This window comes from Vespula vulgaris, chromosome 10 (genome assembly GCF_905475345.1).
Source record: "Vespula vulgaris chromosome 10, iyVesVulg1.1, whole genome shotgun sequence".
In the NCBI taxonomy this organism is placed as follows: Eukaryota; Metazoa; Arthropoda; class Insecta; order Hymenoptera; family Vespidae; genus Vespula; species Vespula vulgaris.
The window spans coordinates 5,225,855-5,253,575 of record NC_066595.1 but is presented as its reverse complement, the minus strand read 5'-3'; the positions used below and the strand labels follow the sequence as shown (position 1 = coordinate 5,253,575).

General features: G+C 32.9%; 3 protein-coding genes across 8 annotated transcripts; 2 read left to right on the top strand and 1 right to left on the bottom strand.

Moving 5' to 3' along the window:
• LOC127067281 (dynein axonemal light chain 1-like) lies at positions 1 to 1,127 on the top strand. 2 transcript variants are annotated; one of them, XM_051002050.1, is made up of 3 exons: positions 1 to 383; positions 504 to 715; positions 799 to 1,127. In XM_051002050.1, exons 1-3 carry the CDS (start codon positions 185 to 187, stop codon positions 961 to 963), a joined length of 576 nt encoding a protein of 191 aa, XP_050858007.1. In that variant the 5' UTR covers positions 1 to 184; the 3' UTR covers positions 964 to 1,127. The 2 variants fall into 2 exon arrangements, with proteins under 2 accessions (XP_050858007.1, XP_050858006.1); XM_051002049.1 differs by having other exon boundaries at positions 438 to 715.
• LOC127067275 (BAI1-associated protein 3) lies at positions 1,027 to 23,596 on the bottom strand. 3 transcript variants are annotated; one of them, XM_051002030.1, is made up of 27 exons: positions 23,435 to 23,596; positions 15,903 to 16,469; positions 14,230 to 14,537; positions 11,535 to 11,709; positions 11,293 to 11,460; positions 10,983 to 11,049; positions 10,710 to 10,899; positions 9,072 to 9,218; positions 8,629 to 8,673; positions 8,394 to 8,550; positions 8,130 to 8,333; positions 7,882 to 8,040; positions 7,605 to 7,783; positions 7,418 to 7,525; positions 7,182 to 7,331; positions 7,049 to 7,100; positions 6,519 to 6,560; positions 5,380 to 5,525; positions 4,787 to 5,003; positions 4,623 to 4,697; positions 4,430 to 4,543; positions 3,757 to 3,972; positions 3,415 to 3,630; positions 3,153 to 3,347; positions 2,828 to 3,072; positions 2,539 to 2,747; positions 1,027 to 2,412 (listed from the first exon to the last, which is right to left on the bottom strand). In XM_051002030.1, the coding sequence occupies exons 2-27, from the start codon at positions 16,086 to 16,088 to the stop codon at positions 2,318 to 2,320; spliced, it is 4,065 nt and encodes a 1,354-aa protein (XP_050857987.1). In that variant the 5' UTR covers positions 16,089 to 16,469; positions 23,435 to 23,596; the 3' UTR covers positions 1,027 to 2,317. The 3 variants fall into 3 exon arrangements, with proteins under 3 accessions (XP_050857987.1, XP_050857988.1, XP_050857989.1); XM_051002031.1 differs by having other exon boundaries at positions 4,442 to 4,543; positions 23,435 to 23,595; XM_051002032.1 differs by lacking the exon at positions 6,519 to 6,560.
• Positions 23,597 to 23,611: 15 nt separating this feature from the next.
• On the top strand, positions 23,612 to 27,716 carry LOC127067278 (cubilin-like). Of its 3 annotated transcripts, none has more exons than XM_051002040.1 (8): positions 23,612 to 23,729; positions 25,055 to 25,178; positions 25,250 to 25,402; positions 25,480 to 25,615; positions 25,910 to 26,037; positions 26,124 to 26,414; positions 27,213 to 27,458; positions 27,567 to 27,716. In XM_051002040.1, the coding sequence occupies exons 2-8, from the start codon at positions 25,127 to 25,129 to the stop codon at positions 27,686 to 27,688; spliced, it is 1,128 nt and encodes a 375-aa protein (XP_050857997.1). In that variant the 5' UTR covers positions 23,612 to 23,729; positions 25,055 to 25,126; the 3' UTR covers positions 27,689 to 27,716. The 3 variants fall into 3 exon arrangements, with proteins under 3 accessions (XP_050857997.1, XP_050857996.1, XP_050857995.1); XM_051002039.1 differs by having other exon boundaries at positions 23,631 to 23,729; positions 25,015 to 25,178; XM_051002038.1 differs by lacking the exon at positions 23,612 to 23,729 and having other exon boundaries at positions 24,809 to 25,178.
• Positions 27,717 to 27,721: the final 5 nt, after the last annotated feature.

Here is a 27,721-nt window from a genome sequence, read left to right as displayed (position 1 = left end):
AAGAAAGTAGATACATTGATTGTTTCCTAGGCACTGTTACGATTACTCCGATCACTACCTTGTCCAGATAAATCCAAATTTTATCCTTTATTTTCTTTTTTTATCTATCTTTATTCTTATTGATTGCTTGTTCCTTTTTTATAAATAGTAAGAAATATATTAGAAATTTAAGTACGAAGAAGAAATGGCAGTCGTCAAGGCAACGACTTGTAAAGAAGCTATACGACGTTGGGAGGAAGAAAATAAGCAGGATCCTGCGACTGCAAAAGAAGTTATCCTAAGCTTTCAATGGCTTCCTATTGAAAAGATGGATAATTCTTTGGCGTGTTTAACCGGATGTGAAAAATTATCTTTGTCGACGAATATGATCGAAAAGATAACAGGTGAAAATTTATAAAGATAAATATATATACAAAATAACTTGAATTATTTTGTAGGAATTGGTACGTTGAAAAACTTAAAGATCTTGTCGTTGAGTCGTAATGTGGTGAAAAGCTTTTCAGGTCTCGAACCACTTGGTGATACTTTAGAAGAACTTTGGATTTCTTACAATTATATCGAAAAAATGAAGGGAATCAGCGCAATGAGAAATCTTCGAGCATTGTACATGTCTAATAATTTGGTGAGAGATTGGATCGAATTTAGCAGATTGCAAGAACTTACAAATATTCGAGATCTATCTTTTGTTGGAAATCCATTGTACGATAGTCTTGAGGTAGCTGAAAAGTTCTATGAGCGTGATGATGACAACTTACGTACATAGGGAAAATATCAATTACGACGAATAATTTGTTTTAGATGGATCAATGGAGATTAGAAGTTGCCCGACGTCTTCCTCATCTGGAAAAATTAGATGGTGAACCAATTATACGAACCGAGGACAATACATGCATTAATCAGACAATGTTAATTAAGAACGACGGTTCCTCTTCAAATTCCAAAATTCCTGAAGAAATGCCATAGCTTATTATTACTATTATATTTCTTTCTTCCTTTTTTATTGTCGTTGGTCAATAGATACTAATATTTATACATATATATCATTTATTTGTCTCACGATACAAGATAGATTGTACATACGTTTTTGGTGGTCTGAAAAAGCAAAATATACTAGAAGTTCGATTGGATTCGATGCACGAAGTTTATCCAGGTTCAAACATACGTTATATATCTATTTACTTAATCTTTGCTTTTGATATAAGGCGCATCAGATGTAAAGTGTTTTACATAATATCCTCATCGTTTGTATGTATAAGATACACAGGGAGGCGCAAAGTGATACGTGCATTAGAAAAAATTGACGTGTGTGCGCTTGAGATTAGTTTCGCTCTCATTTTTTTCCTTCCTTTCCTTTTTCCTTTACTTTTTTTCTTCTTCGATTTTCATAATACCATACATTATATGTATTTCTAATTTTTCCAATCGTTATGCAAAATATCTACTTTTCAACATCAAACGTTGCGTTGACAAAGTCGCAAAGAGAGTAGGAAAAGTAGAGATTGTTCGAGCAAATGAAATTAGGCGTAACACCTTGTACTAAAGGCGCGATTCAAAGGTTTGAATCGCATGGTTTAGAAAGGATCGTGCTAAGACGTCTTGTTATTGGAACGTGTTGCCGATGACACGTTTCCTTTAGCGATAGAATAATCTTTCGACATTCTTAGTAAACACGCCACTGTTTACCGAGATAATATTCGAGAATTAGAGTGGCGACGAGAAGATAGAATAAGTTAGATGTATTGGCCGACGACGTGTAAGAAAAATATTCTTGTATATCGATCATCTTTTACTGACTTAGTATTTTCTCGAAGCTATGCAAAATAGGTCGAGACATATCGAGAAACGTTTCGAGAATAAGATCGATCCTTTAGCGGCGATTCGAAAGAACATAGGTACATATATACATTGTACATATATCGAGCCAACATTACGATGAGACCAGACGAAACGAGACGAGACGAGACTTTCTTTTTATATCGTTCCGAATTCGACGAATCGTTCCGAGTTGGACGATAATTTTAAAACATTTACCGTTAAATACATCACACAGACATATTTCTATTTCCACCTTCCAACATTTTTTAAATCCTTCCTATAAATTCGTTTCTAACAGAAAAATAATTTTGAAGTTCTCGTTGCTATTTCTTGACCACTCCTACCAACATTGATTAAATTCAACACGATTTACACAGGAATTGGGAATTGGCGTTAAATATTCGGAGAAGATTTAACGAGCTACGTCTTCTTTCTCGTTGATTCTTCGACCATTGTTAACCTGTGCATTTGATTTTATTCATTATAATGATACCACGTTTCTTTATGCCGTGGCGAATCGTTGTTTTTGTTTCTTTACGAAGTCGAGGGCTAGTTTATCGCCGACTCTTGTTTCCAGGATTTGAAGAATTGGATGGTCTGAAATAGGAATCATTTTATTTATTAATATGCAGTTACTTATACAAATATGGTATGCTCTAAAAAATTGGCCGATTTTCGTTCGGAGTATTGATCTTTAAAAGTTTACCGTAAGTATCTACTTACTTCGATTTTTTTGGTGCATTAACGGTAATTCTGTATGTTTGAGGCCATGAAAATTATCTATACTGGTATTAGTGTCAGCTACACCGGGTATCGTGCTTAATCCTAAAAATGCTTCTCCAGCAAAGTCGTTCGCTGTGAGTACATCGTGATCCATTACAGTGAATAAGACTATAGCATCAGGACTCTGACACTGTTCCACACTTACGGAACTTAATTAAAAAAAAATTAATTTACATTTTAACGAAAGAAACTGATATGAAAAGAGCAGTATGCGGATTCGTAAACTTACAATTCGAAGCACTCATCGAACATCGGATTTAATGTTCTTTTCTTAACATTGGTTTGTTGTTCAGCACAATGTTCAAAAACTTTTCGTGGCAACAATTCGATTATTACAAAGGGATCGCTAAAACCATTCGGATCTAGCGGTATTACGTCTCTAGCATTAATCACTTCCACGCAAAGCGAATCGTGATTCAGATATGCTCTCACTGTCAAAACACCGTACTCGGATGTTACGGTATTCATTTGGTCCTAGGACAAATTCAAGGCTCGAATTGAACGAAAACTTGAAAAAATGAAATTTTCCTTATTGTCGATAAAATTATTATTACCTGAAGTCGTTGACGATAATAACGGTTAATGAGAAAAGTTGTATCCATTTTATGATACTGCAAGCGTTCCTCTACATTTAAAAAGCTCCGACTGCGAAGTACCCCTAAAGATAGACCCTTCTCATCCGCATGAAAGAACTTGATCAATAGATCGAGCGCTTCGTACAATCTTTCATAAAACATAACTGGCTTGTCCTAGAATAGAGTCAATGGTTATATCATTATTATTACCGTGATTTTTTAATCATTTTATATAACTTACTCCTGCATTTCCATCCATTTGGTTGCTCAACTCGTTGAGAACGACCTCCCAAACATCCTGTAAGACACGGGTAAAATTGACGGCTAAAAGAGCAGAATTAAGAGCAACCAAATGTACATCCAAATACTCCAATAAAGGTGTGATTGCTTCTGACGTGGGCAAACTGTCGGGTGACCAAGCAAGATGAAACATGGATTTTTTCAAAGGTGGTCTCATCTGAACAATAAGAAACAAGGAAGACGATCAAATTTGAATTAATTTTGTACAAATATTAATGCGAATATATTTGATATATCATTATGATATATCTATCGTTTATCAATATTTTATAATGATTTTGACCTTCGTGCCGATTCTTGAAACAATTTGATTAATGAAGAGTAACATTTGTCCAGGCGTTTGCTCCAATGGTAAAGTCAAAGCATTTCTCCATTGTACGCGAGCAGAATCTCCAGCTTGATTCTCTAACGCTGTGAGAAGTTTCTCAACATGAAGTTCTTCGCCCAGGTCTAATAACCATCTTCTCACATATTCTAAGCCATTTATAGCGACGCACATCTAAATGGAAAAAAAATCACATGATTTAAAAAAATATTCATATACTTTTTCGAACCAAATTTTTTGCTAACAAATGATAATTAAAGTGTTATAAATTTGCGTATGTATAAAAATATTAATATGGTATTCAAGTATTTTCAAGAGTTGTAAATATTGTCAAAATAAATTGTATTATTAAATTATAAAGAAAACTATATAATTATCATAGAAGAAGATTTAGAAAAATTTTGCTAATTCTACTATAGATCATTAATTTCAATTTGGAAAAAATATCGTTGTCCAAATTTGGAAAAAATTCTCTTTCAAAATGTAGCAGAATATATGCATTATTCATTACATGTATCTACACTTACGAACGTTGCATCTAGACAATATATAGATATTCTACTTACTCAATACTATCTGCCGATGTTTCTACAAAGCACTAATGCGTAAACTAAAGCGAAGTATTCTCTACCTGAGCGATTACCTCGTCTGTGGTTTTATATGGAGTCTGTTCATCATAATATCCACTCTCCGCTAATTTTTGATGAGTTATTTCAGCATAGTAAGCAGCAGGACTGCAGATAGCCTATAAGAGAAAAATTTTGATACGTGTAAGTTTGAAATATTGTTTTACATTAATGAAATAATTTAATTCGATCTCTTACATCGATGACTTTCAATACGAAACTATACGATCCAATGAAATCTGGCCATGCTAATTTCTTCCAAAACTCTTTAATCTATAAATATTACAGCAATTATTTAACCATGTATATGTCTTAGATTGTTATTCTATTAAACTGATATATAAGATATACGAATACTTTACCTGGTAAAAGCATGCAGTTGCATCAATTGCAGATGTACAATGCTTCACTATAAAATCACCAGTACAAATTCGATCCAATTCCGCCGCTCTTCTGATTCTTTGAATTGCTTTTAACTTTGCAAGATCCAACCACTTGTCAACCGCCGGTTTAAACCACTCGTAATAGTTACAAATTATCAGAGTTTTCTGATCAGATAACGGTAACTTGTCCTTCATACTGAATAAAAGAAAAAATTGTAAAAATAAGTATTCTATAAATCGTTATTATATCGTATATAATGTCTCAATGAAAAGTGTCCAGATTATTACAAAATCGAATGATTGATTTGTTTGAAAAATGCCGAGACTCTTCAATTTTGTTTGCGAGGGTATCAGGTCATTGTCATAAATTCAAGGAAGATAATCAAAAATCTTAAATCTTTAACAAGGGTCAAATGGTATATATCCTTTGAAAGTTCTTTTAATTTTCTTTGTAATGGTACTATTTTTTTCTTAATTTTGAGTCAATAATTTCCGAAAAAATGTGTTTCCCTGTTACCTCTTAAAAACAAAATTGATGTGTCTATAAATACTTTATATTTGAATGAATATACCTCACGAAATCTTGTAATGCTAGGTATAACTCAAAAATTGGTGTTCCTATTTCTGCACCAGGTGGTAACACGTAATCTTCATCTCTGTTTTGTCCATGAATTTGGAGACAAGCCGTAGTGACTCTTGCACCGAGTTCGTTTTGTATCTGCCGAATTAATTATCATTTAGTAATAAATATTTTAATATACAATGATTTTTAATTTCTTTCAATATCTCAACGTACAAATATTTTGTCGTTCTACTAGAAATCTATTTCTTTTATAACTAGTACTGTAAAAATTTGAACGAATGATGAAGAAAAGCAATTGATCATTATAAAGTGCAAAAATGTGATTGCTAAGAGAGCTAAAAAACAATGTATACATGTAGTATGAATCAGAAAGTGTTAATGAAATAAGTAGTAACAAAATTTAAATTTTTTATTAATTTAATTAAAAAGATTATTTTTGTAAGAAAAAAATTATTCCAAATTATTTAAAATTAGAAGCTCAATTTATTAAAAATAATTCATTTATATGAAACAAAAAAGAAATATTAAAGTTTTCTTAATAATATTGGAAATATTCTTTTGATTAATTTTTCGGTTTAATAAAGATATAGATTAAAAATATTTATTTTATCTATAAAAAATATACTATATCACATAATATCGTGTCATGGTAGAAATAAAATATTCAATTGAAATACGTAATGTAATTTTCAACTTATTCATGCAACTACCATGCATATCTATATGACAGATACGTGCAGCACATATCGCAGTGCCAGTGTTACCTAACATTTATCGAGGAAATAAGTGAATTATCACTGAAATAAAAGATTTAAGCACTATCCGTGTCGATGTCATTGTACGTTAGTCTCTTGACATTTTGCAATAAGGACTTTCTATTAAGAAATTACAAATATATTGCATCATAAATAAATAATATCAGACAGTAGAAAATAGATTGGTTATTAATATAGTTAATACTGTTTTTTCTCTAGAATCTATTTCTTTGAAATTACATCACCAGGTATACGAAGATGGAGGGTAGGTTCGATAGGTACGATTTACTTTTACATCTACAGGAAAGTTGAAGAATGTGGGAAAAGAAAGACAAGGAGAGATTAACATTTCGTGGAGGTATTAGAAAAGTACCTCGGAAGTGTTCTCCATATGTTTCGCCACGTGTTCCGCCAGCTATGAACAAACATTTTCTGTACAGTAAAATAATGATGAACCGATGGACAATAATCTTTTGCGAATTCTTTCTTTTTCTTGTGCGTCAATGGTACATAATCATCTTGTTAACTATCGCAAGCTTTTCATATCTCGCACAGTAAATAAGTAATTGGTGTATGTGTGTGTGACACGCATATGTGTACTAACACAATTGAATGTAAATATACATCGACCGAATCTATAAAAATAACGTCGCAATATCGTGCTTTGTTAAAAATATGAACGTATAATTAAAAAATTTTCAATCATATTAAAAAGAGCATGTAAAAACACGATCGATGTCTGCGATAAAGCATTGAAGCCAAACATAGCACATCGAGCTCGACGAGGTAAGAAATAAAAAATAACATCGTGTTTTATGTGGTCACGTGTTTCCGCTGTGACGTAGTAACAAAATTTCACGTAATTCTCATCATTGATATTAATCGTTCCTATTAGATACTTACCAGTTTTTCCAACTGTTTATAAACTGCGGAAAAATATGGTACACCGTTTGTACTGAAAGCAGAAAATATCATCGTCACTAAAAATTAAATCCTTTCTAGTTTGATAAACAACGCGAGATATTATCTAATTTACCTTTCAAAGAGACTATTATAATACATACGACCCTGTTCCAAGTCTACTAACAGTGCCGTGACTAAATTTGTAAAGTCTTGCAAGACGCGATCCGCATCTTGATCAGGTTCTTGATCATGATACATAGTTTGATGTCGTACATCTTCATACCTAGATTAGTAATTAAAACGTGGAAACGAGGCGTTTCACTTAAAAAATTTATTTTTAAACAAAAGGTTTTTGACCGCTTAACATACCACTCGTGAGTTCCCTTTCTAAGGGCTGTAATAATCTCTCCTCTTATTTCTTTGTTAAAGGGACAGCATGCCCAAAAAGCTTTCATGTTCGATAAAAGACCTAAACATCTGAAACAAAGTAATAAACGCATTTCAGAACATCAAATCCTTACTCGATAGATTTATTAAATAAATAATTAGAAATTACCTTAGAAGATTGTCAAGCTTAGAGATCGATAATCGATGTAAGGGCGGGTATAACATACGATGTTGTTGAATCTTTTTGAGTGCTACTTCTAAAAAATCATTGAAAGATTCCGCTAGAGACTGTTCTTCGTCTCGCGATAACGTTTCCGTCGTTTTTAGATGCCATAGGTTATCTATTTCCTAAAAAGCGAAATAATAGAGAGCAAGGTTACTCAAGATTGACATTTATTTATACTATTTTTACTACTATTCGTATTTTCTTCGATTTAAATGATTACCTGAAGAAGACGATAGAGAATTTTCGAATCGACAGCTGGATGTTTCGAACTAGCGATCCATTTGATCAACGCCTGCTGCAATTCTGTGACATCACCTTGCACAGCATGTTGATGAAGAATTGTCAATGCTGTTTGGGGTAATTCACCTGTGAAATCTTCCTGAGAAGTGATATAAAGTTCGAATAAGAGAATAAAAGAGTAAATAATTTATAAAATAACTTGAATGTTTATAGAAACAGATCGTATACCCCTTGTTTGTTCATTTCATGATCGAGGAAGATAGTATAAAGTCTTTCTTGCTGTCTAAGTTCAGCCCAATTATCTTCTTCGGATGTTCCTCTGTCTTCTCGTGTGGATAGCCACAATTTTAATTTGATTCTACCTTGAATGTTGCTCCTTTGAGTTCTTGCTTCGAGTTTATACCAACGTTCCAAGCCTGTGCTTGGAATGTCCTAAGATAGTCGAGAAAATTATAAATGTCCTTTCTATTTAACTCGTGGATATTGTTATACCTGAAGAGGGACATTCACGCAGCCCAGAAAGTCGTCTTGACTACCGGAACGAGCACTTTGTGCAATTTGTTTAAAAAATCGGCCAAGACCCTTAACACCTCGCACTTCGTTCAATTTACTAACGGCGTCGAATACCGAGGATTCGTCGTCGTGGTCCCTAAAAATGATATATTTCTAAATAATGTACTAGCTCGTATATATTTTAAGTAGGTAAAACCTACTTACGAAAACATACCATATATCGAGATGCAAGATATCCGTGCTGATATCGTCGATGTCGCTAAAATAAAATTATATCGCAAAAGACTATAAATTTATCTATTTTTTCATTAATAGACAGGTAGTCACTCAAGTATCATCTCTCGCTTAGATATTACTTTATTGATTTTATTGCTATATTTTATTACATGTAACATTGAAAAATATTAAGTACTTTAAATAACATTCTTTGATACGAAGATACTGAAAGTGATTCCAAGAAGTCTACATATAAAATTTGTGAATTTTAAGATGTTATATTTTGCTATAAAATGCGCCGATAAATAAAAGAAAGAACTTATAATTTTTTATAAAATTTATTTAATATATTATGGTACTTAAGAGAGACTAGATACTTTTGCGGCGTACTGTACGGAATTTAAATTGAAAAAATAAATAAAAGGGAGGACGATAATTTACAAGCGAAATTTTTCTTTCCATTGGGGGCTCAGTGTATGCGGTTTCACCGTGGTAGCACGTATAAACTTGGCAGGAACCGCTCCGCTAAAGGATTCTCGGTGTTCTCGTCTGCTAGTATGCTCTTTGCGTTTGAATGATAGCCTGAAACTGACGTTTAATAGACATCCCGTCAATTTTATTAGACAATTTTTCAGATAACGTGCTGATGTATTTAGGTAAATTGTGATTTTTCTCACAAAACGTTTAGTCGTTGTTTCACCATATTTCCGATGTCAGCAGGCATTAAGATGTAAGATAAAAAAAAAATAGAAAAAGAAAAAATATATTATTTGAGATTCTCGAAACCACAGTTAACGCCGATACTCTATCCTGTCAAGCACTGTGTCCACTCGGCGCGGTATTAATCGTGTTACTCTCTCTCTCTCTCTCTTTCTCTCCTCTCTCTCTCTCTCTCTCTCTCTCTCTCCTCTCTCTCTCTCTCTCGTTTTTTCTCTCTCTTTTTAACACTAGATGGCGTAGCTAACAAGCAGAGAAAGAGAGAGAGAGAGAGTAAGAAGAAGGGAGAATAGTGCATACGCTAGCGCTTTCGTTCGCTATATTTCAAGGCAGCGTGTAAAGTAAGGACAGAAGTTGTTACATCCGGTGCACCTTTTGTTATCGCAAGCTGCATTGTCGCTTCGTCAAGAGAGTTTGTTCGCGATAAATATTCCCGCTTTGCATTTTGTTCGATGATGTTATATGAAGCCGTCTTTCGTGGATTAGATATTTTAGCAAGAATAATCCTAAAAGGCCTAGTTTCTCTCTCCTATGTACGTAGATACTGCATAGAAAAAAATTCGATCCGAAGAATATTATAATAGGGGTGAGTGACTTAATTCTTTTACTCGAAATATTTCCATTGTAACATAGATTTCGAAAAAATATTTTCTCCAAATTTTGTGACTTCGAAGGAGATATAAAATAGTGTCACTGGTTTGATCTTGGATAGCGCTTAAAAATCACATAAAGGCCACGTTTAAATTTTGTAATGAGAACTATACTTCTCTATTATATATTCTTACAGTTGACATCGTTTTCAAAACATTATTAACTTGTGACTTTCGCACAAACCACTATCGAGATATTAAGTTTCAAAGTTAATGTGCTGCTATGTACGAAGATCGACCGTACGACCTCCACGTAATACACCTTCGGTAATGCTAATGTCGACGCGGCGGTATTGTAACTTTCAAACCTTATAACTGGAGAAGTATAATACATACTTAATGAAAAAGTATTTTATTATACTGTTTTGAAAAGTTTTCGAGGTAAGCTGTAAGAATATGAATTGAAAAATGGTGATTTCCATTGAAGAAATTGAAGGTGATCTTCATGCGATCTTCAAACGACTTTAAATGACCAAGATCAAACCATTTTGTATTCCCTTCGAAGACATGAATTTTTGTAGAAAACATCTTTTGGAAATTTGTGTTACATCGAAAATATTTCAGATGAAAGGGTTAAGTGACTCTCCCAGTATTTACTAATATGATTATTATTTTTATTACGTCTATAGAAGCAAAACAATATAACAAAGTATTGAACTCTATTCTTTTTTCTTTTTTATTTATTTTTCTTTTCACTTTACATCAATCTTACCTATGATGTTTTCGAAGCTTTTCGTGATGCGAGTTATCGTTCTCACCTCCATCGGATAAGGCTCGAGCCGTTTGTCTTGGTGAAGCTGGAGGTGTATGAGGAGAATGAGCTGACAGATTCGTTTGTGGGCTCAGTGGTGCGCTTGTATTACCAGGTTGTATGCCCAACATGCAATATGGATCGCTGAAACCTATCGTACCGAACAACTCGCTAGACCCTTATTTTCTTTTTTTATGAATATTCATTATTAAATTATATCGTTATCTAATTTACCATTAGCGTCCTTCGCCTCTAGCCCTTCAGCTTCAATAACTATTACACTTAGGACCACGATAGGAGGCTGAAATTTGTGTGAGAAAATGTTTTTGTTGTTTCTTTTTCCTTTTTTTAATTGAAGCTTAATAACCCTTTAATGTATGCAATGATATTATAATTTTTCTATTATTTTTGCTTTAATATAAACTGATTATTCTGTATAATATATTTTTCATGAAAGTGTATAACAAAAATATCAAGTTACGCACATAGAAGGGTTAAGATGGAAATATGATAAAAATGAAGCGTAGGTCTCTTTCAAATCTACCTTCTCTTTCGAAGCAATATCGAGGTATCGTCGATGTTGATCCTGTGGTATACCAAACGCTTCCTGCGCATACCCATAAAGGTCCTCTTTATAGTGAGCGTACTGACCCGTACTTGCTCCGACCGTGTTCGCGATCGTGTAAAGAACTTCAACGTATAGTTTCTCGATCTGAAAAACATGCATATCAACTTACGTTTCTAAAGTTTAAGCTTGAAGGAAGAAATATTGCTCTTTGCAAAGACCTCTTCTTTATTAAGTCGACGAGACTGGAAGAAATTTATGTTGGCTTCTGCGGACGATGGTGGAGGATCCTTAGCTCGAGCTTCGACTTCCTGAAGAGCCACGAGTCTGCGATTCTCTTGTTTCCAAGATAACGCGGTGAAACTCTCGAAAAACGAGCCATCGGTTTCTTGAACACTTAAAAAAAATAATATTGATTAATCAAATATTATAATGATTTTGTCATTTTTCCTTTCGATAAAATTTTCTTTAATCTGAATAAAAATAATTCCACACTCGACATTATATTTTCCCGGTTTGTCTCGCACACCTTGCGTCAAGCATACGCGCTACTGAACTAATTTATTCCAAGCATCGATACCGTATATCGTCTTGTTATTTATAAACACCGACTCTCCCTCTGTATGTATATTATAAGATCATGGGCTGTTTCTTCTTAAAGCTTCGTACCCACATAATTCGTTGTGCATTAAATTTTTCGACGATTAACAAACTATTAAAAAGAACTTCTAAAGCTGAAAATCGCAAAACGGAAGGTTAAATTTGACTTTAAAACAGGAGTGAGTAATTTACGCAATCGTGATCGCGATAAACGTTTGCTCTGTTATAATTTATGATTGAAACGAAAGCTGGAAATTTTTATTGAAATTTTACATAAATCATATCATTTTCTAAATATGTATGAGCATGTGTACCTAGTTATTACAAATTTTTTATCTTTTGTTATGGAAAAAGCAATTTTGCGTAAAATTTATTTATCCCGTATAGACATGTTTTAATTGACATATTAGATTTTATTACCTATCGATTTTCAAAATAATTATTTTGATCATCGATACTCGTATTATTGAAAATTTTTAACAAAAAATTATCGAAGAATTATTTTAGATTATTTGAAGATTCGTGTCCTTTGCAATTTGCAAAAGTTTAATTATCTGAAAATATTCGAAATGATATGTGATAATAAATGATGATATGAATATAAAAATGAACTTATTAGACAAAATTATCAATAGAAGCTTTTGTATATGGATGTAAAACTCTAAGTTCATAATTTGTACAATTTCTATATGATTCGTAAGGAATGTTATACAGCTACAACAGATTTTTAAAATCGAAGGACACCAATGATGGCTGGACTTAAAAGGGAGAATGAAAGAAGAAAATAGATAAGAATCTCTTAAGGAGAATTTGCGATCGTGCATTTATTTCCGTCATATTTCTAGATATAGTATCTACTTCCACGGAGTAAATAAGAGGAATATCGATGCGACCTCGGCATTCTTTTGGCATTTCAAATCCGAATCGATTTTTCATTTCGCTCGCACGAGTCCGACTGTCTTTGCTACGTTACTTGCTTTTGAAAGCACGTATATTTATCAGTACGCCGACTAGACTTTTAATAATCTTCTCTTTTCTCCAATTTTTCTCCGATTTCTTCCAGTCTTCTAAAAAACTGAAAGATCGTTCGATACAATACCTGAATCGTTATATTGAAATAAAGAAAAAAAAATATTTTTGGAAAGTTTCCAAATAAAAAAATATACGAATATGTTTCAATTTCGATACATTAGAAAAAATAAGCAGATACTTTTAAGTGGAAATAAATCTCATATGCATACATGATCATAGTCGTAGAAATGCTTATTCATATATACTATCTCATATGGAGATCTCTCGAATGTTTTCTCATCAATTTCTTGTTGCTGATAAATTGTGATTAGAAATCGGAGAGTAAAAGAGACACGGTTCCTCATAATCAGAGTCGATAATTGTAGGTAACTTGATTTCTTAAGTGTCCGGTGTCGAATTACACGGAATCCGGTATATTTTCTTAGTTCAGTCACGCCAGACGCGTCTCGATAGCAGTTAAATTCATTAATCCTACATTCGTTCATTTCCTATCCAGACAAATCTTCCCGGATCGTCGTCAATGTCTATTGGATTACATCCAACGGAACTAAACTCGTTTCCTGATTACCCACTAACGTGTACAGAGAATTGATTCGCTTTTTTCATTTCACTCCCGTTCTAATTTTTCTTGAAGAAAAATTCTTAGAAATGTTCTATGTACGTATGAAAGGAAAAGATATACATATGTAATAAAAATGTATATACATATGTAAGTTTCTCTCGCGTTACTAACTACACACTATATCGATATCGATGATAACCTTCGAAGGTGTTGCAACGTGATGTTATAATGATACGTTTTTACGATAAGGGGGAAAAGAGATGAAGAAATCGTCTCGTTTCTCGTGTGAGAAGCGCGAAATACCAACGTCGTTGCTATTTCATATCTTCTTGCTCGCAACAGGTGCGTCTCCGTGGGACGATAACCTTTGACCGTCCTTCATCATGAATAAAAAGTATCTAACGAGCTCGAGCTCGAGCTTTCTTCTCTCCAATATAAAAATATATAGGTAAATATACGTATATTTTAGAATTTACTTTGATTATATCCATCGAAATGTTGTTTTTTTTTATCGAATTACATATATCATTTGACGGAGAGATATTCTATTAAAAATTTCATTTCTGTCAAATAATGCAAGAAAAAATATCGATCGCGCGAGGAATTCACATACATGTGGGTATGTTTTAAATTTATTTATTATTCTTTCGAAGCTTATTTCGAAGTTTGTTTCATTGACCAACTAGTTAAAAAAAAAAAATGTTAAAAAACGTAAAACTTACCCAGAAGTGGCTTGTACGTCGAATTCTGGCCAAGAAGGTCTGCGACGGCAAAACATGAGCGGTGGTCGATCGGTACTCGCGCCGGCGGTACTTCGACGAAAGGAACCGACTCTTCGCGGTGAAGGGGAACTTCCACAGCTCTGACCGCAAACAGGACCACAAACCGAGCCATCGCTCGCAGCGGCTGCGGCTGCAGCGACAGGATGAACGCTCAATCCTGACGGGACAGTGCAATCAAAAGTACGTCTCCTCGAAAGTGAACGAGCTTGTGAGGACGAAGAGACTGTTGTTCCTGGCGGTGGCACCACCTATAATGGCCACAAATAATGTAATGGTTCGTGTCCTTTTAGCGTGTCTTCTACTAATCATAAATAAAGTCTCACGTAAATATAAATAGAACAGTGTTTTCTTTTCGAGATGACTAATATTTTAGTATACAGTTATATCGAGTAAGATAACCTTGTGGGCGAGACAACTCATATTTTATAGATACAGTTCTGTTTCCAGATGTTTTTAATAGTAGGACTGATAAAAAAACTCATACGAGTAAATCTTAAATAATTTATCAAAAAATAATAACTTTTTCTGAGTAAAGTGTATTGATATATTATTTAAAGATCATATTTATATTTGTGCGATGAGATATTGTAGTATTATTAAAAAAACAAGAGAATCATTACTTTCTGACTCTTAGGTTGAAATGGCCCAATTTTTTTGGGGATAGTTGGTTTGTCATAAAATTATACATTGTCACGTTTTTATTTGACTATTTACAGAGATGGTGGATTTTTATTTTTTGTATTAATCGTTTTTAATGACGAAGGACTATTATAAAAACAAATGTAAGATAGAAAGAAAAATAAAGAACCAGAACTTGTGTCACCTGGTTGTTCGCAAGCAATTAATAAAAAGACTCCCATGACAGACACATCAGACGCAATGCTAAATAAAATTAATCCACTTCCTAGTACGCCATCAGGTGTAATTTAATAAATTAAAAAACGTAAGAGACGTTTCAAGTGGCAAAAGTAACAAAACATGTTAAAAATTTAAACCAATCCAAAAATAAACGTCTCCTTTATAGTAGATTCATCTTCGGATAAAAACTTTTCAGATTTTGAAGAAAAGTTTGAAGAAAGTTTTCAAGAAGAAGATAATGCTGAATATATCGGGTATGTAAGGGAGCAATACATGAGAACTGTGTATCGAAAAAAGACGACTGGACTCGATGTGTGAAACGTGATAAGTGGTTTCATGAAGGAGATTCAATATTTTTGAATTTATTTTGATCTTCGTAGAGAAGTTTTATGCGAGCAAAAATAATTTTTCTTGCTGTTATGATCAAAATCTTATTTTTTATATTTGAGCCATGATGCTCTAAATTATGAGTTATCTCAACCGAGCATTTTGCATAAAAAACAATTTCTTTTCTTTTATAGAAATCTAAAATTATTTTTTAGTTTCATTTTGATATTACCTACACATATAAGTATTATTCATCAATCAAAGGCAAATATTATTTGATATGCTCTAAGAATGTTCTACTTTGCGAGGAAATTAATATATAACTTTGGAAAATTCTTAAGCTTATAAAAAAGAGGATTTCTTCATTTTATTCATGGAAATAAGTCCAATACGATACCTCAGATTAACGGATATATGTATATTGGTACCTTGGGAAAACCATGAGGAGTCGATTGATGTGCACTCGAATTGTCGTTGACAATGCTTCCGCTCGAGCCGCTTCTACCTGTCGTACTAGCAGAGTCCTCTCGACTGAAGGAGAATCTCTTAGGGCTGAGGCTGAAGCTCGCCACGCTGTCGCTCACGTATTGCTGGAGAGAATTGAAGAAGCTCATTTTCAAAATTTCGTTCGTTCTCTCACTTGTTCTTATCACACTGATCGATTTTCAAACGACGAAAATCATTTCGATCCTTATTCTCGATCGGCCATCCATTTGTTTAATTCTTTAAGATTTTCCAATGGAATTACAATGACGTTGATAACGACGATGACGACGACGACGACGATGACGACGACAACGACGACGACGACGACGACGACGAGGAGGACGACGACGACGACGACGACGATGATATCGATTCGATTGTCCAAGAGCCATCCACACCTTCCTCACTTTCTATTCTTCTTCGTCGACATTGGAGCTTGATGATTCGAGTTGACGCCTTTTCTTCGTAAAAGATCATCTTTCCAAGAAATGGCAGACCATTTACCTCGTCTGTAAATAAAAATGGTGCAGTGTCAGCAATGGTAAGAAAGAAAAAAGAAAGAAAGTAATATTTTTTCTTAAAATAAAAATTATACTTTTTAAAGTACAATTCCTATCTCCGTGCAACAATAATGTTGAAACCGCTAAACTATTGACGAGAATCTGAATTGTATACCGGAAGGTGTCTCGCTACGGGGAAATTAAACTAGACGAGAGTAACGGCTACATTATCGTTGCGGTTTTGCGTTCTTCAAGAAAACGTATTACGTGTACAAATAGAAACGCAAATGGAAAGAGGAAAGAGATCTTATCTCTTAAATGTCAAAATAAGATTTTAGCACTACAACAGTTACAATGGCTTTGAAATTCTTTTTGGACTTTAAATCTCTATTAATCCAGTATTTTTTATTTACTCACAATTATAATATCAAAATAAAATTACATTTTTTCTTTCAGCAATAAATAATTTACTGTTCTTAACAGAGATATCGTTTGATTGAGATTTATACCAGAATATGTTTAATCAGAAATTTTGTTATGTCACAATCTTGTTAAATTGATTCTTCCTTTTCGCAAGAAAACTCTCGTCCATTTCAAGAGTAATTAGCAATCATATGTAGTTGAATATCGAGACGAATCGCGTGTCTAACATTTGACCCTGAAACGTATTGTTTTACCTTGCGTATATCAAGATCTCTAGGTTAAGCTTTCTATGTTCGTCGAGGATAGCACTCAAGTTCGAGAGAACGTTGTCTCAAAAGTAAGATCATTCGATATGCGCATTATTGACTGTACAACTAAACAAAAGGCGTCGCATCGAGAGATCGATTACCATCGAAAGTCGCGATTGCCTCGTTGACACACTTTTCGTCTTCTACTGTGCCACCTATCCTTTGAAACAATAATTTCAACAGATCTACTTTGATTATGTTTCTGTTATGATTTTCTAAGGACAGAGAGAAAGAGATAGATACCTTTCAAATAATATGATCGACAAGATTTCCAACAAGAACGACTTGAATCAATCACGATATAGTTTAACTTTAATTATGCATTTTTAAGAATATATAAAAGAAATTTTTTCCTGAATTTATCAGGTTTTCGCACAATGGTTCGGATCTAGGATTTTAGTGACGTTTTTTTATATCTTCTGAACCATAAAAATATGATAAAAACTAAAAAAAATGTTAAAAAATAATCTCTTTCTAATAGTACCTATATGATGTAATATATTTCATTAGTTCATTAGTTAGTTTATTTATTTAATTGATTTTTTCTTACTATTTAAAAGTCAATTTTTTTGGAAAGATTTTATTTCATACTTTACTTTTTTGATATAAAAATAAATAGTCACCCAGATCTTTGGATAAATTTTCTGGTGTAAAGAAACAAGTGTTGATGTATGAGATAAGTCTTCATTATTATTAAATAATTAATATCTGAATAATAAAAGGAAATTAACAGAATACAGTTAATTACTAGAAAACACTCATTAAAATGTTTAAATGCTATTGATCAAATATACAAACATACATAAAATAAAATGTAATATAAATGTGAACAAAGCAGTAATATACACTTCACTGATAAAGTTAATGAATACAAAATAAATACATATATATATATAATATTTATATATTATTTTATAAATATAATTATGATATAAATATATATAACATTTAATTAAACATAAACTACATAAAACAAAATGTAAATTGAATAAAACGAAAGAGTAACTAAATGATGTAATGTTAAAAGATTATATAAAAAATATTTCGAATATTTCTCTGTGCAGTCTTTAATATTTCAACTGATTGCAGACTGAAAATAAAAGATAAAGCATTATCTATATCTTAGTACGTTCATCTCATATTTCTTAGTATTTCACAAAATCCCAATAATGGTTGAGAACGCACATACGTAAGACATGATGTAACACTGATAGCATTAAACAGTAATAAGTTCTGAGCTAGAACAAAATAGAAAGAAATTTAAAATCCAAAAGATATTCCATATCAATGTTAAAGAACTTTTAAGATTTGTTTTATTTTATTAAACATTTTTAATGCGTACATTAAATATAGTAATTTTATTTGAAACTATTGCATTCTTAATGAGAAAGAATGCTTTTTATTGTGAAAAAATGAAGAGAGAATATTAAACAAAATCGTCAGGACATCGCGAATAAAATTATTAATTTTTTCATTTTTAAATTCCATCAACATTTAAGAAAAAATGCAAGTTTATTAGATATCTATATGAGAAAGTTTATTTTTTGCTAAAATGTCACTGAAATTCTCGACCCGGCCTATTATGTGTTGGTACGATAACGACGAGTTTCGAATAAAATTGATATCAATCTATAATATTTTATCGGATACGCCCTTATCATCGCTTTACAGAACACGCATCGATTTAACGCACTGATAAAATTCTCGGCCATGTAAATATCGATAGTATTTCTCTTGTCCTTCTCATTTTGGATTTTTCACTGGATTTTCCACAAAACAATCGTACCATATTTATACATACAAGATGGCACAGAAATAAGTGGCCTCATTTTGAAAACAATATGAAAATAAATTGTAAGTATTAATATGAGGATACAAAAAAATTTTCTTTTCAAATGATTATAAAATAGTTTCCGACAAATTTCCAAAAGATATTAAATTATACAGAGTTATAGAAAAAAATTATCTCTAAACTTGAAATCTCTGTAGTACTCATCAGGACATATAAAAATCTCTCGATAAACATTTAGTATGGAAATTATTTGTTCCAGAGTTATAAAACATTTTCTTTATTAATCGATAACACAATAATGACACAATAACGAATTGTTCTAAAGTTCTGTTACTTGACGAGTAAATCGTTACAAATTATTAATTATTACAGAGACAAGTAAAATAAACACAATATTAATTGTATTCATAAACAATAATATCAATCGAATTTCACTCATGATAGCATTAACACAATTTTTTTATTCAATTTAACAATTAAACTGAAACGTAGATATAAACTGAAACGTATATATATACGTATAGATACGTAGTTTCTATGTGTATTCATCTAGATACATACATACATATATCAATAAACAGGTGCATTTGTAGGTATCTAGATACGTACGCATCGTTTGAGATTATATGTCCGAGACATTATTGCAGTTACGTAACTATGATTTCAAAAATGTAAAATATTTTCCTCTTCTAAAAAAGAAAGGAAATGAAACATTTCTTTTCTTGGACATCAAAGACGATGACATCCATTTTTCGGCAGTTGGCAAGCGTACTTCGAATAATGATAAAAGTCAAGAGAAGAGCGATGGAGTGTGGTCTTTCGATCGGCAAGAAAATCGATAAAGAACCATCGACCAACCACTCCATCACGACGATGTACAATAGTACCTACATTTACTTTACCTTCTTCACAACCCTTAGCGATTCTCACTGGATCTACGTCGGTATGTAGTACTTTCCTAGTCGATCTTAAATCGTAATAAAGGATCAATAACAAGACAATCTGAAAGCACTCGTGTCATTCGTAAATGGTATTTCAGAGAGGCAAATCAAACGACAAGAAAGAAAAAGAAGATAGAAAGTGAGAAAAGTAAAGACCTTGTCAATTTGCTGTAGCTATTTGTGTATATTGTATATCTATTTTTCCGTGGGTATATTAATAACAGGCAAGAGTTATGTTAGCGTGATATAGATATCGAACGACAGTAAATAATCGATTGCATTGTGGTTGCTCAACTTTGTTAATTATAGTATATGAATAGGGAGAAAGCTGAACGAAAAGAATAAAAAATAAAAGTAGAAATTTGCAACTCGGTGGATGAGATCGTAACGATATTGAAGAATATTTTGCATCAAGTTTCTTCGATTTCGATCTTTCAAATAATCCGTGATCTGTAAAAGAGTTTGGCTCGCGTGAGTGAAATAAGCATAATTATATACGAGAAGTATAATTTTGTGAAACAAAATGACTTACCTCAGGTTCTCAGTTTGGAAAATGGAGAAAACTAATAACAAGCGCTTAAACTGGACTATTGTAAGATCTGAATATTCAAACACATATCTCATATATGCATATAAATCTATATACGTACATATATATATGTACGTATCTACGCATGAACGTACTTGCAAAATACTCACAAACTACATAAACTTAGAATAGCTCGAACAAGTTCGAATATAAAATTATAGATAATACTTACTGTAAAAGCTCTTAAAAGTAACATAAGCTTTCGTATTCTTCTCTGTTCCGAACAACGTGACTCAACACGAACTAGTACCTAAGTACGTGTCTCCTCATAAACTCGTAACACATGCGCACGCGTGCTTCTAAACACGATCTCTTAGAACAAGTACATTAGTTTCCATCGACTGCAATAATACATTTTCGTTAGATTCGTCAAGAGAATTCTTGTCTTGATGACTACCGATCATAAAAAGCCAATAAGTATAAAAAAGAAATGGAAAAAGGTTGTAAGTCAAAGAGGACAATAGTAAAAGGTGAGACTACTTAACTCACCAAGATTCTTCTATCGATAAGCTTGACTTACATCGTTCGAAGAAAAAAAGAACGAGGTAGGTGAATTGAGCATGCCAGGTCGCGTGTCCCTTTAGAAATAAACAATAACCGCTAGTAATTAACGAATATATTACGTTCAAGAGGTACACGAACCTTGCAATTAAATTTCTTTCGTAAGATCCTACGAAACGTTTCAAAGATGTTTTCTTACCATGGTAAGTTTCCTATTCATGCATAAAATGAATTACAAAAATAATTATAGTTTCTTTTAACTATACTAATTCGAGACATTTGTTTAATTTATGAAACGAAATCTTCAAAAATTGTGAATAGATTTAACAATTTGAAAATTGTCTGCAAAATGATATCAAATTCTATTATGAATTTTAAAGGTCATGCATTGATTAAAGAAGTATTAAATTTTTAAACTATAGTATTAGTCCTTCGAAGATATTGTAAGTTCAATGATATTTACCATATAAATTGACGTGATTTGGTTGTTAAAATTCAATAAAAACAAAAAATCTTATAAAAAGCTTTACATTTTCGTTGCAGCCACGAACAATTATCAAATATATGTAAAAAGTCTTGACATAACGCATTAACTTTATATAATCCATTCACAATTTCAAAAAACTTCATTCACGAGTAAGAATTTACTTAGTTTTCAGAACCATATTACGGTCACTTTACATACGAGTAGACTATATCTCTCTTTATCTATGCAAGTATTAAATCTGATTGTTAAAAGACCTTAAAGCGTTTTAACATTACAAATGGCTATCTGATCCAAAGAAGGAATAAAATAAAATACCAAACGTCCTAAACTCTCTATTTTTTGTTTTTGAATCTGCTCATTATCGATCCGTGCTCTCGTTTCATTCGTATACATATTATTTCAATATAGCTGCCAATAATCGTGAAGGAGGAAATGCAGATGAACTGTTGAACTTTTTTTGCAAAAAAGTTCATTGATACTTAACGAATCCTTTCATAACTCGAAAATTCGATAATTGCTATACGAATGGAAAACTTTTTCGTTTATATTCTCTTCGTTCTTCCCGTGTGCTTTTCTTTTTTAATTTCCTTTTATTTTCCATCGTGCAGAAGATCGACAGCTGGTCATCGCGATATCGTAAATAAAAAGTAGAACGTAGCCACGCGAGGTTAAGGCATACGCATGCAAAATAATCGATATTCCAAAGCTACGCAAAACTTTTTGTTACAAAACACATTTTACGTAAATAATTGTGAACCGTTCGACTACAGTTGCATCTATCGACCATTAAGGTCACTCGTTAAACATCGTACGTATCGTACCATTTAGTAAGATTTACAACAGAAAATAATCGTTAATTATAACGTACATTAACGATCGATCGACAACAAAGCACAATACGCTTAACCTGTTGAGCGAACCTATCGATACGATATCGATAACATGTTTACGTTTCACATAGATTAGTATTTAAGCATATACGTCAACTGTTTGAAGTTCTGTTCGTTCCGTTTTATAAAAATCGATTGCATTTTGTGATCCTTCCAGCCGGTAAAAGTGAACAAAAATTACGACGTAGAAAGATTTTCAAAACATTTCTTCAATTTTTCCTTTGCCTCCATTCTTCCGTACGCGAATTTTTTCGTCCCAATAAACCTTTCATTTGCATCGGTTTCGTAGGGAAAGGAGTATCGATATTGGAATACGGGCCGCAGTAGCTTTAATGCAAAGGTAGCCTTTGGCGTCCGTAAAATCGAGAATCGATTTTCCGGATCTAGGAGTTCCATCGACGGCCTTCTATTCAATTTTGTTTTTCCGACGATGAGAGCAACTTTAAATTTACAAAGAAAAGATATTTGTTTTGAAAGAATTAATAAAGCGGCCAATCAACGAGAAAGGAATATCCAGTATATCCGGTTACATTGAATAAAAATGTATTCGACGTTAAATTTAGAAATTTAAATGATTAGCAATTAATTAATTATGGAGTAAACTGATGAAAGTAGTTTTAATGTAGCTTAATGAAATTTAGACGACGTAAGAGAATCAGCCAACCCTCGGTAATACGAGAGTTGTGTTGGCATGGTCCAAGGAAATTTCAATTAGCGTTTCTCCTCAAAAGCTGCCATTTAAATCGTATTAGTACGGTCGTAGCACGTTATGCGTTTGAAATAAAGGAGATCTACGAAAATAAATGGGTTCGTGCGTTTTAAGAAACGACAAAGCAGACATAGTCAATATCGTTATGGCTCTCTATTAAATCATCTGTCGAAACCCTGACGATATGGCGATAACGTTCCATTGCAAAAAGAAAAGATAAGAAAAGAAAAAGCAAAGAAATTGTAACCATCCCATTGTAGCGGGAATCAGCTAAAAAAAATTGGCTCACGGAACGTTAAATATGAATTTCCACGTCAGTTATTTGTTTACTTACCAAAAAGAATGCCAAATTCAAAGTTATCGAAGACGCTATTGGATGTGTCCCAGTAGAGAAGCTACGATCTCGACAGATACTCGAAGGTGCTATCCTAAGAAGGGCTGTCGCACGTTTCCGTGCGAGAAAACGTGCACGTCCACGCAAGCAGCGAAAAGGAAACTGGAAGGAAGGAGCGGGCGAGCGCGCTCGTGTGCTCCCGATTTACGAATCCAGCCACTTGTAGCGCCGCCGCCGCCACCGCCACCGCCAACGCCGCCGTCCGCACCTAGTCAATCCTATTGCCGGCAAACAGGTGAGAAAGAGAAAGAGAAAGAGGAAGGGAGGGAGGGAGAGAGAGAGAAAACGAGAAAGAGGTGCGCCTTTACTCTTCGGGGATTCGACCCGTTCTTCTACTAGCCATTTCTTCCATTTTCTCTTCTTTTCTCCCGAATTTTCTGCTTTTAAGAATCTTTCCGAGCTACCGATTTTCTCCTTTCCTTTTTACCTTCCTCCCAACCCGCGTTTCCTCGACCGTAGTAGGGTCTACCTCCCCTGCAGGCTACACCAAGTCAACCGGAGGTACACTTGCGTGCGCACCCGTCCATCGATCTATTTTAGCTCACCTACGCTCCTGCCAGCCCTGCTTTCCCTCTCTCTTCATACCTGCCGCTCACGTTGTTCTACCCCTGCCACCGCTGTACATAAAGCCCCATTTTCCGAACAAAATCCTAATCGAGCAACCTTCGCTCGAATAATGCTATATTTATTGGTTCTTCCTTTTTCCTTTTTTCGTTTGTTGCTGTATTTTCTGTAAAAGGGTACTTCGAATTTTGTATTTCGCCTTGTACTTTTACTTCGATAATTAGGATTAAAAACGGACTACTTATTTTAATTTGTCTTAAAAGTATTGTTTGCAACATTTCTGTACTGTAATTATCTAATCACAGATATAAAACTTCTATAAATATCTAATTCTTTCTAATTACTGTTTCTCGTAAGAACGAAATCTCTATTGCCTATAATTAAGGAGATATACATTTTGAGAAATAAGTCTAATTGAGGCGGAATTCAAAGAATCCACTTTTTTATAATGGAAATTATTGAATTTTCTTTGATAAGTGTTAGAATCTTTACGACATATGCATGAAAAATGAAAATGGGGTAGTGAAAGTACTCGAAAAAGTGATCGTCTTCGTATAGAATACTCTAAATGGAAAGTACCGTGTTCTATTTAATTTCAGCGATTATGACTTACAAGTTAAGAAAGCGACGATTATCATGCTTCAAGAAATAAGCACAATACATCGAGTTACTCACGCTTTTATCTTCAATTAAATTACTCGACTTTCCCTAGTAATCGCAAGAATCGGTTTGTAACTTGGTATGCAGACCGTGTAAATCATCTTCTCAAATATATTTAATTTCGCGTCTTTGTAACTCCTGTCTTTAGTGTAATATCTGTAAGCACGGAGTAACGTTTCAAATGTTTACAATTTAAAGCAACTATTATTTTAATAAATTCGATACATATTGTCAATCATCGAGATGTTCGATAAACGATATTTAACTATACTTATAATTAATTTTATCGCAATAAGCATTGAAATCGATGCTTGGAACATATGGAAAATACAAAAGTTTCCAGAACGACGACGTTTATGGCAAACGAATGAAAATCGATCTCAAGAATCTTACGATCCCGAAACGCACATGTCAGCTCTTCAAAATGTTAGAATGGCACAAAATAAGAGAGAAAAACGACGTAAGTTCACGTTTATCGTACAACTAACAAAAAAATAAAAGAAAGTAAAAATTTTGAAAACTTATCTTCAGTTTTTCCACTCTTCACCGTGGTAAGATTTGAGAATAATGCCTGTGGTGGATTGAATGGTGAAAATGGTACTTGCATATCATCAACTGAATGTTCGCAGCGAGGTGGTATATCCAGCGGAGTTTGTGCAAATGGTTATGGCGTCTGTTGTATCGGTAAGAAATACAGATTATAATAAAGTGACTTTTTTAATTATTTATTTCCAAAAATCGATATTACCTTTGTCGTTTAGTCATGGCCTCATGCGGACAAACGATCAACGATAATAATACTTATTTCGTTAATCCTAATTATCCATCGACGTTTGATGGTACGGACTCTTGTCAGCTGACTCTTTTGAAGTTGCATCCGGATGTGTGCCAATTTAGGTGAAAAAGAAGTACTCTTTGATCGTTTCCAGATTTACATATCTGGTATACGTACAATGGGTAAAAAAAAAGTATTCGCATTTAAAATTAATACTTTTTTTTTAGACTGAACAAACAAATACGTCTTTTTTTCAATTATTGACATACTTCATATGATATATTAGTTTCTTTATGTCTAATAAACGATTTATAACTTCGTGTTCAGTCTTTAAAAATTTATTTAATTTTAAATAGCGCACGCGAGAATACATTTATATTTATACATAATTCAATAAGATTTTTAACTGTTTATAGACTGGATTTTGTACAATTTACGATAAGAGGACCCGAGACGATCAACAATCTATGCACTTACGATCAATTTATTGTTTCTGGGGGTAATCCAGTACCAACCATTTGTGGAACTAATAATGACAACCACAGTAAGTTAGATTTTTATTTTAATACGAGTCTCGAATAAAATGAAATTCATCATTGGCCAAAGACACGTTTTCTTTGTTTTTCACAGTGTACATCGATGCTGGTATAGGACAAACTAATCCCATTGCACTGACATTCGTCACGAGCGGAAGTTCCTTTCCACGATCCTGGAAAGTCCGAATCTCACAGATTCGCTGTAACACAATTTATAGAGCCGAAGAAGGATGTTTGCAATATTTTACCGGTGTATCAGGGCAAATAAAATCATTCAATTTCGATGCCTCGACCGGCTTACAATTGTCCAATCAGGATTACAGTATATGCATCAGAATGGAAAGAAACTTTTGTGGTGTTCAATATATGCCATGTTCGGATGAAGGTGCGACAAAAAAAATATTTAATAAGGTGACCTAAAAGTTACGAAGGGATTTAAAAAAATAATGAATTTTTTATTTTTGTCATTTATCGAAACGTTGTAACATGAATTTTTAATTTATTACGAATGAAATATAATATTTAAATTAAATGTTTGATAAATTTTTGCTCTTTAAAAGCCACAAAGAAAATAATCATTTGAATAACGCATTTATTTGAAAAGATTATTTTTGAAAGAACGAGAATATATATTTATCAGGTGGTTATATTTTAAGCGTAATAAAATAAAAATTTCATGTTATAGAGTTCATATGACGAAAATAAACAATAAAAAATGGAATCTTAGTCTTTTGAATCTATCCATTTATAAGTCGTTCCTTAAACAAAATTAGCTATATTATTTTATACAAATTTGAATATCAATCCTGTTTTTTTATATGAAATTTCTTACTTTTTAATACGAAACTCGAGATAACATCAAAATTCTATATATATAAAATATATTAAATTTTATTGGGTTTACTTGATACTTAGATATTCTGTTTAGTTCCTCAAAAATTTGTTTTGTTTAACTTTAAGTTGAAGTTTGTATATCACTAAAGATTTCAGTAAAACAAAGTTGGCAATGTTTGTCATAAGTAATCTTAATAGGAAACTATCTAACATTAGCACGAAACGATTTTTCATAGAACGTATAACTTGGGAGTCATTCAAATATTAGTATTACCTCGTCTTGTATACACATATATATACATGTCTTCTTGTTGATCGAATAAATTTCGATAAAATATAAATGTTACAGCTACGATGGTATCTAATAGTGGTTCAGGACAAATGTCTCGTAATAATGCATTCACTTTAACGGGTAATACTCAAGGAACCCAAATAGCTTCTATGACAGGTGCCATGTGTCAAACAGATTGGCTGATGATTCCTTGTGCGATTAACGTAGGCAAATCTCCTTCAATGTCCACTACTTGTGTAGACCGATTATGTGGCGGTACCTTTAATGCCGATAATCAAAACCTTAACTCATCTTCGGTCATTAGTAAGTATTCTCATTATTTGCATCACAATCCCTTTCAACAAAAAGTATTCTTTTTTATTTTATATATGTTCAATAATCAAATAAAAATATTTTTGCGTTTTATTTCAGGTACTGTCAAACCTTTCAGATTAATCTTTCATACAGATGCAACCGAAGCACCTAATGATGTTGGAAATAGAGGATTTTGTTTAAATTATATTCAACAACCGTGTACGACAAAGTTGAGGTAAGGTATTACGTAGACATCCGAATGGCAGATGAAG